Here is an 18,235-nt window from a genome sequence, read left to right on the forward strand (position 1 = left end):
TTTAACTTTATGTTGGTGTGATTTAAAATAAATGTCAAAAATGGGGAAAGAAAAAGAGATTGCTAACATTAGTAAAACATGTTCAAATACCTTCTCTCAGGGGATCTGTCTCTTCATTTAAAAACCTGCATCACCCAAACATAGTCTCAGAATATATTTTCTTCCTTTATTTTATGTCTTACAAACCTGCCATGCATGAAAATGTAGCCAGTGGTAGACAGCTCAATATGTTAAATAATTTAACACCCTTAACGATGCCAGAAAGCCAAGGAAGAAACTGAGGAGAAGTAAAATGTAAAGAACTGAGAATATGCATGTATGGAATGTGGTACAGTTTCTAAAATATTTTCATATTGGCAAATTATAGAATAAAGTTATTTTTTAAGAAAAAAGAAAGCTAATAGTGTTTGTTGTCTTTCTTTCTCAGGAATTTATGCATTTGGACTGTTTGCTACAGATATCTTTGTAAATGCTGGGCAAGTGGTTACAGGAAACCTAGCTCCACACTTTCTGGCTTTGTGTAAGCCAAACTACACAGCGCTCGGATGTCAGCAGTACACACAGTTTATCAGTGGGGAGGAAGCATGCACAGGCAACCCAGACCTCATCATGCGAGCACGGAAAACATTCCCATCCAAGGAAGCTGCCCTGAGTGTCTACGCTGCCACGTATCTGACGGTAATTACGCATTTCTTTCTTTCTTTCCGAGACGGGGTTTCTCCGTATAGCCCTGGCTGTCCTGGAACTCACTCTGTAGACCAGGCTGGCTTCGAACTCAGAAATCCGCCTGCCTCTGCCTCCCAAGTGCTGGGATTAAAGGCGTGCGCCACCACTGCCTGGCTCAATCTATTTCTAATCATTGCTGGTTGTTCTGTGATAATATTAACTCAGCTGGCTCTCTTAAGGTCATGTGTGGGTTGCTGATTTCATAAAATAAAATATTGCCATAGGAATTTCTGTTAGTAAATATGTTTATCTTTTTATTAAATAAGACTCAATGGAAACAAATTTGCTCCTCAGCAATTGTTGTAATGGTGTAATTTAGAGAACTGCCTGGGCTCCTGGCTGCCTACTCAAGCTCTTAGATTCTCTGGTGCTGGTGGAGAAGGAATGCTGCAGCTGTCCACTTCTGGGTGGTGCCTGCATAACGTGCAGAGCCATCAGTAAACCAGGCTCTAGTCTTCTCCTCTTCGGTCAGTTGATCATAGGGAACACCCCATGAGGCTATAGGCGCATGCTTGGCAGCAGATGGCATTGTAACAGGAGTAGAAACCATAGGCATTTGAGCAACTTCTTCATGTAACTTGCTTGTGCCTTCAGGACCTGCTCTGGCCCGATCACGTATATACCACTTCCATTTGATAATAGACTGCTGCTGTGCGCGTCCCACTTTATGACTTGCAGGGTCTGATAGTACCCAGCTCATGATGGGTAGTTCAGGTCGCATAGTAACTTGGTGTCCTATTGTCAAATGTTCAGTTTCCACTAAGGCCCAATAGCAGGCCAAGAGGCTCTTTCGTTACTCGTAATTATATCATTATAATATCTGCATTGGTACTTTAATATTTCCTCATAAAACTAACAAAAATAACTTTGGATATTATGTTTTCCTTTTATTGGTGGGTATTTGCCATCATGTTGGTGGTTGGATCCAGGCTCGGAATGTTGGCATCCTAAGACCTTGAAGACAGGGTGCTCGATCACAGTTGCTTGTTACTGACAGCAGGGATGAGGGAAGGCAGCCTTGGCAGAGAGTTCTTGACCCCAGCATGTGTCCTCAGCTTTTCCACCATCAACAGTGGGTGTGCAGCTGTAGGGCTGAACTACAAACTTACAAACTTGTTCTCCATGGCTTTCTCCACAAACTGTGGTGGGAAGTTCAGAGAGCTCAGAAGTCTGTGGGGCTCCTTCTCCTCAGTTATTTCAAGATCTACTCCTTCCAGATTTCAACATAACAAGAAAAAAATTGTTAAAAGAAATAAAAATAAAAACTCTGGCCCAGCTTGGAAGCAAATTTGATTATTTCTAATGGCTTGGAAAAGCTCAGAATTATTTTTATACTCCAGGAGCTCTTCGACGATGGGAGTGTTTCTAATATAATCATGTCAGACAGCCATTAAAAGCATAGAGAGTCTCTAGCACTACCTAGTGATATTTCTCTAGAAGGCTGGAAATAAAGATTGTTAGGTAGAAGAAAACCTTAAAAGGGAAAAAAATGTACCAATGTGCATAACATTTCCAGTGCAAGATAAATTTTGAGGTTACAGCGTACACATTTTAGATTGCTGTGGTTCATTATTTTTTTTCAACATAGCATTTTGTCCAGATTGGTTTAGAATCCACCATGCAGTTTAGGGTAGCCTCAGGTTTGTGGCAATCGCCATTTTAGCATCTCAAGTCTTGGACTGAGACCTAATTTTAAGCCTATGAACCATGATAATTGTGCCCCTCACTGCCTGCTCTTTAAAAGTGATGCTATCAAGGAAATTTGTATAGCACTTGGGATTCATTCTTACCCCATCATTCTGTATGCTACTTCCTGCTGACTGATGTAAAAATATTTGTTACAGTTCCCTTCGTGCCTGTTCACTCTGCTCCCCAAATACGTTTTTGAATTCCCTAGTTTCTTCAACCTATCAGCTTTGCATTCTCCTGTACATTGTGAGGTATCTTTCTTCCTTGAATGAAATGTGCTTACAGGCACATTCTTTCCTATTCACCAAGTTGCTTGACTGCAGGCTTCTCCTCGGCTGGAATATGCAGCACCCAGGCTTACCAGGAAGATTTTAAAGGAGTGAATCACAAGGCATGAGGCAGTTTTTTATCTATTGCCTCCATCTAAATCTGATGTTGACTTTTTGTATCTGTATAGGGACTCTAAATATATCTGCACATGAATATGTGATCAAACAATGATGGAAGGGAAATTGCAGAGTGCTTTCAGAACCCAGAGACTGCACCCTCGTTGAGTACTAATAGATGATAGATTTCTCTATGAATCCAGGCTTTGTCAGTGGTGATGAATATGCAACTAGAATAAAATACTTAGATGTTTTAGTATCCTAAATTGTCCTTGAATGACATTCCTACAGGACAATGCATTGGCTCTTATGTAACAGAATCTTTATATTTTAGACCTCTATTCTGCTGACCACCTGCAGGTATTTATTTTAGAAACCTTAGCACATTAACACAATGAAAACTTACATACTTTATAAATAATAATTAATTATAATGACTTTAGCAGACATTTACTGAGCACTTATTCTGGTTCAGGCCTTGCTTTTACTCACTCATGACAACTTTTTTTTTTAACATGTTACTAAACGTTAGCATCTATTCATGATTATTTGTGTTTAATAATTCATCATGTATAATGGATTTTTAAAAGTGCGTAACTCTTGTTACTCATTTCACCCATTTATAGCTGGAAATACTGAGAGAGTAAAGTATTTTGTTCAGATCTATTGAACCATAGCTTTTCCTGGTGATGAAGATCTTCAAGATATCTCAAATAGAGGAACACTAAATGTTGCTAGCTCTTGTTTGGTCATGGTTATCCAAAATACTCCTTCCTCATCCACTACAGTTTAAAGCTGAGGGTACAGGGTAAGGAGATTAGAGAGCAGTCCTGTGCTAAGACATCTTCTATCATTAAATACTGTTCAGACAGAGTTAGGATCCCTGCTTGTAATTACGATGATAGGCACCTCTGTCTTTTCAACAATAGATTCTGTTCTCTGCTAACTGCTTTCTCCTCTTTCCTCACCGCCCCTTTGTGTGTGTGAGAGAGAATGTGGGTGGCTGCTATGGCAACTCTGAATATAACTCCTGCTGCAAACACAGGATTTCCAGTCAGGGTTTGCCATTATATTTGAACTTATATACGAATGTATTTTGCCCCAGATTCACTAGTGACACCTTGGGAAAATTTCATAATAAAAAAGCTGGGTGTTTCAAAATAATTTGGCCCCATAGAACGATTGCCAGAAGTTTAACAGGTAGGTATTTAGGAAAGAATGGCCTTCTGAGCAGTATTCTTTATGAAAATCATCTCATGATCTGGTGTAGAGATTTGTTTTCTTAATGTTAGGTCATATGTGAACGCATATGAATAAAGTGATGCCAGTATTTGAAAATGAACTAAGGAATATTTGTTTGATGCTTCACTGTGTGGCTTAGCATAAACCAAGGAATTTGAATTCTCTCTTAGGATCTGACTTAAATTAAGGCTTTCAGGGATAATTTGACTGTAGATATTTCTTTTGCTTTACTAAGAAGTTATAGAGGGAAAAATCCCTAATCCTATTTTTCACAAATGCTATTAGTTTCCCTGGTTGAGGGAATAATCCATAAGTTATTTAACCCTCAGTTCTCAAATTTCTAATTGAGTGCTAAATTCTACTAGAATAATCTTTAAATTTAGCTTTCTGGTCATGAGTTTTCAAATTAAAAGCAAGCAAGCAAAAAAAAAAAAAAACCTTCAAAGTTAAGATCGAAAGACCATGTTTGATGAATTTCTGGTACACCCATACAATTTGAAACAGAAAAGCATGCTCTAAGATTTTTTGGTAACCTTCAAATATGACCTTAATTTTTTCTTGTCATAAAACTAATTATAATAAGGGGGTGGGAAAGATGGCTCAGTGGTTAGGAGCATTGGCTGCTCTCACAGAGTGTAAGAACCTGAATGTAATTCTCAATACCCACATGGTGATTCATAACCATCCCATAACTCCAGCTCCAGGGAATTCTGATGCCCTCTTCTGGCCTCTTCAGGCACGAGGCATGCACAGGGTACATAGACATTTATGCAGGTTAAACACCCGAACATCTAAAATAAAAATTTAAGAACTTTAAAAAGAAGTAATAAACCATGGTGGCTAAATCATTGGCCCTTAATTTCCATTGTGTGGCTCACTCTAAAGCTAGGAGACAGAAACATCTTCTTTCCTGGGTCTGAGTCAGCTCAGCAGTCAGCTAGGGTTTGCCTCAGTTGGTGCAACTGGAATAAGTGGGCCTCTCTCATTCCCGTGAGGTCTTTCTTGCTTAACTTGCCAGATTGTGTCTCAGCACAACCTTCCAAAACGTTGGAGCCCCAAACTTTAATGTACCTGGAGGCTTATGTTCCTGGTTTCCTTGGCATTTCATCACGATGCTCTATCTATCCAGGAAATCACACAGCACCTGCAGATGGAGGAGTTGTCCAAATAGATTGTTAAAAGTGGATATAATGCCAAAGGAGGAATTTGTGGCCGTTACATGATTTACCAGTTCTTCTCTGAACAGTGGACAGCTTGCCTCTGTCCTTGGTGCTAGTGGCCATTTATTGGCAGTTCCCTTCCCTCCCTTGGTACAATCTTCTGTTGTAATGATCTCACAGCACCTCCTGTATACTAACCACAAATCACATAATGCTGAGACAAGGTTTAGAAGAACACACCCTATTAGATTCATAAGAGAGATCTGAAATCATGTTTAAGGGGGAAGATAGGGGAGAACACACACACTCTGGGCTCCCATTCTTTATTCATCTTCATTGTCTGGTGAGATCCAGGTGCCATCACTAAGCTGTCCTCTAAACTTACATGTATAAGAGTAATTTAATCTTAGAGTGCATCAGGTCCGTGTGTGCTTCATCTTTCACTGGAGCAAATTTGATCAAGTGTCTGCTCAGGCATATCAAAATTATTTCCTGACATACGGTCAGTTCGATGCTGTATGACTTTCATGACTGGTGTCAACAACTGTCATTATTAGTCGACTGACATTTTTCTTGTCAGCTTTCAGTTCAGTGTTACTGTGTAAGGTGAGAGAAAAGACAAAAGCCATGCAGGAAATGCCCTCTGTGTTCCAATGTATTTGTTGTTATGGGACCTTTTAGTCATTTTATATTCCTTTCTCCATTCTCTTTCTTGAACTTGGCATTTTAAAATTTTCTATCTAATATACAATCTCTTACGCTACCTTGGGAAGAGACATTAAATGGGTATTCTTAACAATAAAACAATAACAATGCTGTTCTGAAATTGCACACATAAAATTACATAAATGGGTACTATGATGATAAACAGCTAAGTAAATGATTAAAAATACACTAACTGAAGCTTATTTTTCTGCACATTTTTGTTTTTCATGGCTTCTAGAAATAAGACATATATTTGTATGTTCTATGATTGACATGTGGACTTCTTTTATTGTATCTGGCTTTTCAGTCATATCCCAGGAGTTTCTGCATTAACAGTGTGTCAGAACCTCTGAGCAATCTGGGCTCTCCAGTGCTGCCAGCTGACTTGTTTCTGGCTAAAAGCAAAGAGCACTGACATTTTAGTTAGAGCATGTGGGCTTATTATCAGTGAATACCGTATTCACTGTGCTTTTTTTTTCAAATATTGAAAAGAATGTCACAGACATTCCTATGTTGGGCTTTCTTAGGAGTTAACAGAGCAGTTTGGGGACTGCAGTAAGCTGGGTACTCTCATTAGGAAAGGAGGTCTCAGCAGCCCAGGACAGGGTACGGCAGGGAGAGTTGCATTGTAACTACTGTGGGCACTGGGCACTGTGCCTCCTTGGGACTCCTTCACCATATAAATCTTCAAAATTGTATTTAATGACAGCATTACTATGAAAAGGATGTTTGTTTTGCTTCTTGTTTGTTTGTTTTTGAGACAGAGTTTCTCTGTATAGCCCTGGCTGACCTGGAACCTACTCTGGATGGCCTTGAACTCACAGAGATATGCATGCCTCTACCTTCTGAGTACTGGCATTTAGAAGCATGCACCACCATCACCAAGCTGAAAAAGACATTTTTAGGTATTTATTGGAAGTTTTATTGAACCTTTGAGCTTTTGTTGTTTTGTTTCTAGTTTTAGGAGAATTTAGTACATTTCCCTGGGTCTTTAGAAACAGCTTAGGTGTGCTTAGGATTCATTAAAACCTAGATAAATCTGCCCTGAGCATGGCACGGAGTGAAGGAGTTACAACTCTCAGTCTGTCTGGGAGTGATGGTGAGTGCCACACATTGTCCACTTTTGACAGGCAGCAGGATGGGTCCCTCAGAAGTGAATTACACTTCGATTGCTCTTGAGCTTGGATGTGGTTTAGAGAGTGGAAAAGAAACATCAGGAATAGAAGCAGAAGCAAGGGCAAGGACCAACAAACAAACAAACAAACAAACAAACAAAACCACAACAATACCTAGGGCAAGAACTCAGGGCTCAGGTACGTGGGTATATGGGGAAAATGTGAGATTTAAGCAGCAGAGAGAGTAATAGAGAGGAAAGGATTTGTAATGAAACTCCATGGTTCCAGTTATGAACGATATGTAGGTAGAAAACGACTTGGCCTAGAAGCAGCACCTCACCCAATTACTTTTGACCCAATTTCACATATGTGTACTGCATCCTTGAAGGCACCTTGGCATCACTCTCTACACTGAGTTAAACCTGTGACAAAGTTTCAAAATGGTGTGACAGAGAAGATGGTCACAGGATTTCAGACAGTGAAGATTTGGATTTGTCCAGCTTCCTGAACACTGAGATCCCGAGTGCTCATGAGACCGAGTTCAAAGAGTATATAAGTGACATTTCCAAAACCTGAAATATGCTAGGAATCTAAGCTACCATGGCCTGGAATCATCACAGGCTGAGACCAAGGTTGGAGATGCTAGAGACCCTTGAATGTTCTTTCCAGAGCACCAGCTGCAGTTGGAGCAGTACCCAGAGTGTGCCTTGGGATTCTTACACCATCACTGACAGACATCATTGTTCATGTGGCCAAGTCCATCAGTCACTATAGAATTCAGCTTTCTTGATTAAGTTCCAACCTCTGTCCCCAGCTACATTTACTGGAAAGCTACCACTTGTCTATATCTTTCTTTTGGATACTTTATAAGGCACTGCCCAACAAGGGATTTCCAGCATGAAGCTCAATCTAATGAGGTTTTCCTCACATCAAATGTATTTGCATGTAAGTGGTTCAATATCCAGGGACAGCTTATAGCACTTTAATTTCAGCCATCAAACTGAACCCAAAACTATAGCTCAAATAGAAGCAATTTCTCAGATCCTTTGCTGTTTCATTACTTTTGAGGTTGTGTTCTTATGAACACAGTCTACCATGAACTATTTGTTTATGCCATTTTAGGAAAATCTTGGATGTGGAATGAAGGGCTTCAAATCACAAACAGAAGTTCCTCTATAATCGTATAGCAATCTCAGGCATGAAATTATTATTATTAGCAAGGGCTTGCAGCGCAGAGCACTTTTCACACAGTGTGTATGCTGCTTTCTTCCTCTACATAGGTACTTAGCATTGCTAGATTATGGACAATGCAGAGAAATATATCCTTAAAATCACCTTTATCAAAACAAACAACTAACAGTGGCACAATTAGCTGTCCATTAATTTCAGTAGCTATCCATGTATAAAGAAAGTTCTAGAAAGACAAACTTACACTTCTTCACCACATGATCTAGTTAGATCACAGGTTTTGCCCCCATGCCCCATCCCCCCCCCCACACACACAATCTCTTCCTTCCCTCCCTCCTTTCTTCTCTCTTTTGTTTCTTTCCCTGGTATGCAGTCCATTCTCTCTCTCTCTCTCTCTCTCTCTCTCTCTCTCTCTCTCTCTCTCTCTCTCTCTCTCTCTCTCCCTCTCTTGCTCTCTCTCTCTCCCTCCCTCCCTCCCTCCTTAAACTATTGCTCATGATGAAGCATATCTCCACGTTTTCAAAGGAAACTCCTTTTTGCCTTTAGGCACCTGTTTCTCATAGGATGTTCTATCCCTCCTAACCGCTCTCCTATCTCAAGGACAGATCACAGAGCCCTACATGGCTATGAGGCTCTCCCCTAATAAAGTTCATACTGAAGGATGATTGGTCTTAGCTTTCTTCTCCATGAACCAGGGGCTCTTTGCTTACCAGGGTGCTTTTCATCTTTCTTCTGTATTGGCTTCCCTCACTTTAAGGAATTAAAAATCTTATCCTCTCCAGAAGGGTTTTTTTTTTTTTTTCTCTCCCATGCAAATGCCTTACTGAAGTGTCAGGAAACCATCAACCTGCCCGAAAAGAACAGGCTATTGAGTGTCTCCAAGGGCAAGCTTTCCCACTTCAATGTCTTTGCTAACGAAGTCCAAACACTCTCAATGGGCCTTATCTCTTCCCTATCTCTTTTAGCTCTACTCCTAAAAATATCTATGTAGATAGTGTCCCGCCAGCTCCTTCAACCTAAGATTTCCCAGACCAGAATCAACCCAGCCACTGCTCTAACTTAGCTGTGTGTGTCTTCTGACTTGATGATTAGCATTCTTCTCCTCCCAGTTACCCAGTAATAAAGTGAGCCATTCTGAACCCCTCCTTCTCCAGCACCCCCACGTCCAGATGTCTGACTAATTCTGTTGCTTCCACCTTTGAACTATCTCTGGATTCCAGACTTTTCCTTTTCCCTATCCATGTTCCTACTGTTTTAATTCAGTGCCTTTGTATTGCTGACCTTGACAGTTCAAAGTGCTTGTTAAAAAAGATTCTTAATATAGCTTCCCCCACTCATCTACCCCACACTAGGTGCTGGAATAGCATGAGTTTTAAGTACTTCCCTGTTTGTATAGAACCTTTTTGGAGCTGGCTCTTATTATCCCTCCCAATCTTATATGATGTATCCAAAGCCCTTTAGATTTTAGTTGAAGGTTTTTTAAAATAATCCTCCTGCAATATAGGCTGAATTGTGTCCTCTCTCTTATCCTTGTTATCTTAATCCCCCCCCAAAGATCCATCTGGATATACCATCACATTGTGGGGTAGAAGAGCAATGTAGGAATCAGGGAAAGAACAGTGTAACCTGTATTGCAGGGGTGTTTTAAAAAGTCTTCAACTAGATTCAATATGGCCTTTGATGCAGCATAGATGACTGTACAGAGGTGATAAGCTACAGAAAGTTTCTCTGCAAACAGGGATTGTTTGTAACTCATGCTACTCCAGGTACATAGTATGGTCATAAAAGTGGACCTTCAAGATGGAATTACTGCCTTTGTAGGAATGGGAACCAGAGTGGGTTCTTCCTCTCTCCTTGTACCCTGAGAGGATGCAGCAGCACTCTGGCCATATTCCAGCCTACAGGAATGTTATCTTCAGAACATGACCGTGGTTGTTAGACTTCCAAATTCCTGAATTGTGCAAACTATTTCTGTAGTTTAAGTCACCTAATCTTTGGCATTTTTATTCTGACTGCTGGGACTAGCTATGATACTGCCTTCATTTTATGACTGCCCTTTTAGAGGTTCACGTCTTAATTCATGTGAATTCTTCTCTGGGCAGAAATTTCTGCCATTTGCTAAGCGTAGTAATGGTTTCATTTGTGTGCTTTTGCTTTCACATCCACTCAGCCTGCCATGGTTCCATTGCCTTCACAATCTTCCAGAATTCCATGCCACTCTGTGCTCTGGTTGGGGCTGTGCACTGCAATTGATTGAGAGTAATTTTGCCAGGCTGAGTCAGGCAAAAAGAATGTAAAAGGACAGGATGAAAAACTAATCTCAGCAAATGAGAGGGAGCCACTGAGACCAGAGAGAGGCCAGCAAGAATCAACCCATAGGAAAGATGAGATGAACAGTGCTGGAACTGTACAGCCTGGGTACCACTGCTACCAATAAGGCAATGCTTCTACCTAGTCTGGGTACCACTGCTACACACAAGTCAGCGCTTCTACCTAGCCAAGGTATCATTGCTAGCCATAAGTCAGTGCTTCGACCTCTCCTAGTGCCTTCAGGCTGGCCAAAGAAGCAGATGCTTCTCTGTATCTGCCCCATGTCAGCCACAGGAACAACTGAGTTTGAATGATGTGCTGGGAAACCATCTGTCAGGGCACTCAGGAAGACCATACCCAATGATTTTTGTTCTGGTGGTAGATCATTGCTTCCCATCCAATAGGCTATATGCATGAAAGAAATTTTCTTTTTTTTTTTTTTCCATTTTTTATTAGGTATTTAACTCATTTACATTTCCAATGCTATACCAAAAGTCCCCCATATCCACCCACCCCCACTCCCCTGCCCACCCACTCCCCCTTTTTGGCCCTGGTATTCCCCTGTACTGGGGCATATAAAGTTTGCAAGTCCAATGGGCCTCTCTTTCCAGTGATGGCCGACTAGGCCATCTTTTGATATATATGCAGCTAGAGTCAAGAGCTCCGGGGTACTGGTTAGCTCATAATGTTGTTCCACCTATAGGGTTGCAGATCCCTTTAGCTCCTTGGCTACTTTCTCTAGCTCCTCCATTGGGAGCCCTATGATCCATCCATTAGCTGACTGTGAGCATCCACTTCTGTGTTTGCTGGGCCCCGGCATAGTCTCACAAGAGACAGCTACATCTGCGTCCTTTCAATAAAATCTTGCTAGTGTATGCAATGGTGTCAGCGTTTGGATGCTGATTATGGGGTGGATCCCTGGCTATGGCAGTCTCTACATGGTCCATCCTTTCATCTCAGCTCCAAACTCCGTCTCTGTAACTCCTTCCATGGGTGTTTTGTTCCCAAATCTAAGGAGGGGCATAGTGTCGCCTCAAGGTACTTTGTTAGAAAGAAAATCTTGATATCTACGAAAATTAAGCTCTTCTTTAAAGATTTATCTAATCTGATTGAAACCAATCTGTCTGTTCTTGGTGGCACACCAATTACATTTGACATTAAAAGGAAATAATTTTTTAACATCCCTCCTATATCAAAAACTATTTTTAAATAATAGTCATGTGATGGTAATATTTATGGATCCTTTATATGTTTTTTATTTTAAAAATCAACAATATATAAAAATAGAAATGGGTTGGGGAATTGCTCAGTGGGTAAACAGGGGTGAGGACCCTAGTTCAGTCCTCAGTATCAAGGTCAGGCTGCAACAGCATCGAGCTGTAACCTGTGATATCAAAGACAGGAGGATCCCTGGACCCCATTGGATGTCCAGTGTAGCCAAACTGGCAAGCTGGAGGTTTGGTGAGGTCCTCCATTTCAAAATCTAAGGAGAGTTGAGAGAGGAAGACATGAAATGAGGATCTCTGGCACACAAACTTTCACAGCCATGCAGAAACACATATGTAAACTCACAAGCACACCTACCCTCACCCACACACACACACAATGTCTATTCAAAACATGTTAACAACAAAGTATTAAATAAAAATTTGAATACATGTTATGATTATATGAAAATATGAACTTTTAGGTGTGAAAGAATATCCATACTTTATTTTACACATGAACTAAGGTTTGCAATTATCCAACAGAATAGTCGCAATTTTTTCACTGATGTAAATTTTCACTATAATGAAGTACTGTAAGTAGTCACATAGATTGGAAGAACTGAAATGCACAAATTGTCCCTTTTCATCTTTAATAGCCATACTAGCACACTGGTGCTTCGTTTCCCATCAAACCTGCCATCAATGGCACACCTGAGACTTGAGGACATTAAATGTTGCTGTAAAGCACTTGGAAGATTCCCAACCTTTTTACCGGCCTGCTTTCCAGACAGATCTGAATAACTGAGTCCACATGCCAGGGATAAATGGGTGGCTGGGCGTTCTTTGAATTAACTTCCAGATACAATAGAGTTTGCATTCACATTTATGGAATAAAATGTGCTAATTGAAACCTGTATCTATCAACACTCAGGAAGAAGTACAATAATTATTTGACCCTAAAGCAACATTACACTTAATATCTCTCTATATAAGTAATCACCCAAAGCTGGCAAAGCTGGCAAGAGCAACCATTTCTCATACTCACAGACTAAAGGCCAGATCATTGAGAAAGGCAAATTGTGGTTTGGTCTTCTTTAAACTGTTTCTCATTTCTGCTGGGAAGACTCAGAGGTAGAGTCAAGAGTGACGGAGTTTAGAATCAACTGCAGATTTTTCATCCGTCTCTTTCCCTGATCTGAGAAAGATAAGGACTTAGAGGGATTATATATCAACAACTCTGTTGTGTTGGCTTCCCCATAGTCTTGCAACAATAGGGACTTGCTGTCTCCAAAACTCTGGGCACAAATGTGCCAGGGCATTTTCCAGTTTCTATATTATAGGCATTCCTCACTCTGCAATTTTTATGCAGGTGCTTGGAATCTGAATTTGGTCCTCATGCTTGTCTGGCAAGCACTTTGCCAACTGAGCCATTGCTCCAAACCCTTAGGAGTTTATAGTGTTGCACTGACTTCATTCTGCAGTAAGAAACACAAGGCTGTGTGTGTTCCCTGAAGAAGTAGCATTTGATTCCAGTTTTGAGTAGGAAGGTAGTTAGGCATGAGAGTTGGAGACTACTGTAACCTTTTAAAAACACTAGTTGTAGCTAGGTGTGGTGCCATACACCTTTAATTCCAGCATTTAGGAGCCAGAGGCAAGCTGGTTTCTGTGGGTTTTGGGCCAGTTTCATCTACATAGCAAGTTCCAGGACATTCAGGCCTACACAATAAGACCCTGTTTCAAAAGACAAACACTGCTGTTTGTTACAATCCTTGAAAGACTTTAGGGGGCAGAACTATGGTTTCACTGATAACATTTAGAATGACCAGCGCATGGCAATAATAAAAACCAGCAGACATTCAGCGGGTTTTATTTTTGCAAGCTTTTATTACTTACACTTGGTATAGATCCTTCTCACAGCACGCCCCCTGTGTATATCCTAATCCCCAAAGGCCTGAGTAATGTAGCACTTAACAGGGTTTAGGATTAGCCTTGGTTTGTAGCTGTTTGTATATATTTACCTCAAATCATAAGTTTTCCCGAGACTAAAGAACATCATTGTAAAGCTACTTTGATGCTAAACGTGGCATCAACGTAGTCTAGACATAGGAAAGTATGGTGATTGGCTCAAACAACTGCAACCATCTATTAAGTGCTTATTATTTGGAACTTTGAGTTTTAAATCGATGCATTGTCCTTGTCCTCTAACATATCTAACATCTCTAAGTATACTAATTCAGAGGAGAAAATACTCATGATTTAGGAGGCCATGCCTTTCTGAAGCTCTGGATCGATGGCTCTGAATAAATAGCTCCTGGTATTTAAATAAATCAAAGGCTTGCATTTTCCTGCCAATTCTATCAGCACCATGAGTAGTAAAAGCAACACACTTAAACATTGATACATAACCCCCAACATCTGCCTGCTGAGCAGCTTCAGCTCTTTAACTTTGTCTGGAGCATTTTTAATCAGTCTCATGGACGGTGGCAGATCCTGCCTGAGGGGGATTTACACCCATTTCAAGGACAGCCCTAGGTGTCCCTATAGTGCCTGAGAACATGGATGGATGAACTGTGTTGGATTTAGAGATGCTGGCGAATGGGTGGTTCCTGCCCCTGGCTGAATTCTTGAGTTCCTTGGTCATGTCCCCAGCATTCTGCAAAGTACAGCTTTGGACCTCTCAGTAGCCAAGTTTAGAATGATCTTTTTATATTCATAAAAAGACCTAACAATTGCCACTATTTGATTCTTATTAAAAAAAAAACACTGTATTTGTAAGATTAGCTGAATAATAAGTAGCTACCTTTTATAACATGTGCCAGGGCTACACATGTGGATTTTCTTTTTTAATTCTTGTAGCCTCATGCCATAGATACTCCTTGGCACTGTTAGTTTTTGTCAACCTCTGAAAAACTAAGACAAGCCAGGGAAGACCAAGTTTTAACTGGTAAATTGCCTCCATCAGATTTGCATGTGGACATGTCCTGAAAGCATATACTTTAATACTAAATTGCTCTACAAGGATCCATTCCACTGTGAATAATGTTATCAGACCTAGGCGGTTTAAGTTAACAGAGGAATCCAGGGTAGCTAATCAGCAAGTGCCATCTATCCATTGCCATTTAAGTTCCTGAAACCAGGTCCTTGCCCAGAGCTATTTCCTTGACATTATTCAATGATGGAACATGACCTAGGATTTGTAAGATGAGATAAACCTTTCCCTCCCTGACTTCCTTTTGGTAAGTGTTTCATTGAGATAGCAGTAAACCAAACTTCTAAATTAAAGATGAGAAAACCTAGGCTCCGAGGAGCTTAATACTTGACCCCAAGTCACACAGGCAGTAAGTACATACTGGCATCAGGATCTAAAGCGGCATGCTCTTCGTGCATACTCTCTCAGTGGTCCCGTCCTGCTGACTGCCCCCATGCTGTCAGTAAACGAAAGGATACACAGTGGAGAATTTCAGGCTCCTTGACTTGGACCCTTTGTTTGGGTGATAAATGTTTCTCTAGTTACTGAAGTGGAATTTTGATTCTTCCCAAGAGTCCTTGGTCTCTCACTTAGCCATGGCATAATAAGGAGTTCTAGTAATACCACAAGACATCACAGTAAGCCCATTAGACAAAGGCTGTGAAAGAAAGCACACACATACAAGCACCCACACACACACCCACACACCCACACCCACACACACATACCCCACACAGACAGGGGGGAGAGAGAAAGAAAGAGAAATGTTATATATGTAAGTGTCCTTTTTTGTTGTTTGTTTGTTTGTTTGATTTTTCGAGACAGGGTTTCTCTGTGCAGCCCTGGCTGTCCTGGAACTCACTTTGTAGACCAGGCTGGCCTCAAACTCAGAAATCTGCCTGCCATGTGTATAGATTTCCACTTCCTATGAATGGTAGAAGTATGCGATTTACTGCAATCAAAGTTTCAGAAAGGCATTGCATTTGTGTATGTTTGTGATAGGCTATTCCACTAGAGCCTTGCAATATCTTAAAGGTTCTCAGCAAAAAAGCTTCTCCAATGCTCCCCCAAGCCCCCGTTATTTTTCTTTTTTTTGATATTAGGTATTTTCCTCATTTACATTTCCAATGCTATCCCAAAAGTCCCCCGTACCCCCCCCACTCCTCTACCCACCCACTCCCACTTTTTGGCCCTGGCGTTCCCCTGTACTGGGGCATATAAAGTTTGCAAGTCCAATGGGCTTCTCTTTCCAGTGATGGCCGACTAGGCCATCTTTTGATACACATACAGCTAGAGAAATTGAAATCTATACACATGGCTTTGGTTGGATTAGACAACTGACTAGTTCCAAGCCAGGGGACCTGCCACACCTGGAAATATAACTTTTGGCAAAGTAAACTTTGAGAGTGTGAAGGAGTCTGGAGGTTTTGTTTCTGCCCTTTTATAATGAACACATAAACCAGCCCTGAAGTGTCAGTATCAGCTATTGAAACAGTATGGTCCTCAGCTTCAAACAGCTCAGATAAAATAAACAACAGTCTTCTTAGAAAAAAAAAGAAAGAAAGAAATCTGCCTGCCTCTGCCTCCCAAGTGCTGGGATTAAAGGCATGCGCCACCACCGCCTGGCAATATGTAAGTGTTCTTATTGGCCTTGCTATTAGGTTTGATTTACAGTCACACCCACTCATTCAGTTGCTTTATTTTTAGCAGAGCTACAAGGGCTTTCACTTTGCCTTGTAATTGGTTTGCCTTTTCCCACACCATTTTCTTACTGGACACTTTTAATTTCACAAAGATCTGTTGTTATTCAGGCTAGAACTTTGGGATTATTACAAACAGAGTGAAAACAGACAGGATTAAATAGTAAAACTGAACTTATCTTTCCTAGGTGATTAGATGCCATTTCCATTCGTGCAGCCCTATTTGAGGCCCCATCATTGCTAGAATGTGTTACTAATACAAATTTCTACATAGCATTTATTTGTGTCAAGTATGTTCATTCTTTATGCCATTGTGGAAGTACCTTGCAGAAGTGGAACACATCATACACAGAGACCAGCTGGAATTCTATGTAAACTGGACTCACTTACAGTCTATCCATGCTCAGAAGTACCCAGGCTGGATTACAATGTTGTTTTCCATGTCTTTCAGTCCCTAATTAGTTTCGACATGCTATCCTCCATCACTGTGTGCTTGGCCCTCTCAGTGATATACCTAGTCCTATAGTGACCTACAGTCATGGACATTTCACTCTAACCACCTGCACACCCAGAGCTCTGAGGCCTCTCTACAAACTTCAGAACAGTTTTGGAACATGTTTTAGTAGCAGATGAATTCTATGTAAAAATTCTTTTATTTTGTTTCCTAAATGCTATAATTTACAAACATAAGTTTCAAAGCAAGGGAAGGCTCTATCGTTTACACAGACACCCCTAAACTAAGCCAAATGTAGTTTTATTTTTTTGTTTGTTTGCTTCTTGACTGGGAGATGGTTACTTGGTTGCTTGAGGAGACATGTCACACCAGGTTGCTGTCTGACTAGGCGGGAGTTCTCTCACTCTTCCCTGGAGTATCTCTTAATCACTGTCTTTTATCCTTCTCGTTAAAGTCACAGATCACGGTCTCTGTTTTTTTAATCATTTTCTCAGTCATTACTAGACATTTCTAAAAGACCTCATAACATATAGCTTTGATTTCCCTCTGATTTATACCAATTTACAGCAATCACACCTCATTAGAATAGAAGTCATAAAATTAGGGCTGGTGAGATGCTCAACAGATAAAAGTTCTGCCACCATGATTAGTGAACTCAATTCAATCCCTAGAACCCACCTTTCACAGGACCTGAGCAACTCCTGAAATCTGGCCACAGTACATGAACACACATGCATGCACACATGCAAACACACACACACACACACACAAAATTAAAAATAAAACCACATGAATAAATGGGTAACTTGGAAACATTGGAAACAACCATCAAATCTCTTATGCATTAATTAGTTTAACAAGCAACTATTGAGCACTTAGGAGGTCAGAGGTGGTATATATAGGCAAGAAACTCAGTCTTTGATCTGAGGGAGACCAGTACCAGGTGCAGATGGGAGTTGGGGGTGAACTCCCAATGTAACCAACAGCAAATACTTTCACAGCCTTTTACCAAAGGGCACATTCATGGGAACGTTTCCTGTGTATTCTTTCTTTCTGTCTATATCTTCTTTTCTTTCAAACACTAGGATGTAACCAAAATCCAGGTTGCTACCATCCTGAAATTCCTAATTGAATTATATGTGCAAAGATGCTTTTTTTTTCAAGTGAGGAGATATTTACAGGTTCTTGGACTTAAGATTTGAACACATCTTTTTAGTGAGATACTTTGAACCAGTCCCAGGAGTGATGGAGATGAGATAAAATGACAGAGCACAGTGGTGCATGGGTGTCTTAGAGTGAACTGCGAGCAGTTCGGCATGGTAAGACATAGATCCTGGGGATGGGTGTGGAGATAAGGCTAGAGAAATGATGAAAGGTACCTGTC

At 40.7% G+C, this 18,235-nt stretch overlaps 1 protein-coding gene across 3 annotated transcripts in view; it reads left to right on the top strand.

The window, feature by feature from the left end:
* Positions 1-18,235, top strand: part of Plppr5 (phospholipid phosphatase related 5) — a 114,901-nt gene that overhangs the window by 50,620 nt on the left and 46,046 nt on the right. For all 3 annotated transcript variants that reach the window (XM_006502235.4, NM_001305451.1, NM_029425.3), the window contains exon 3: positions 428-678. In XM_006502235.4, the coding sequence (XP_006502298.1) occupies positions 428-678 (251 nt within the window). The remainder of the gene's footprint in view (positions 1-427; positions 679-18,235) is intronic.

Source organism: Mus musculus, chromosome 3 (assembly GCF_000001635.26).
Source record: "Mus musculus strain C57BL/6J chromosome 3, GRCm38.p6 C57BL/6J".
Classification (NCBI taxonomy): domain Eukaryota; kingdom Metazoa; phylum Chordata; class Mammalia; order Rodentia; family Muridae; genus Mus; species Mus musculus.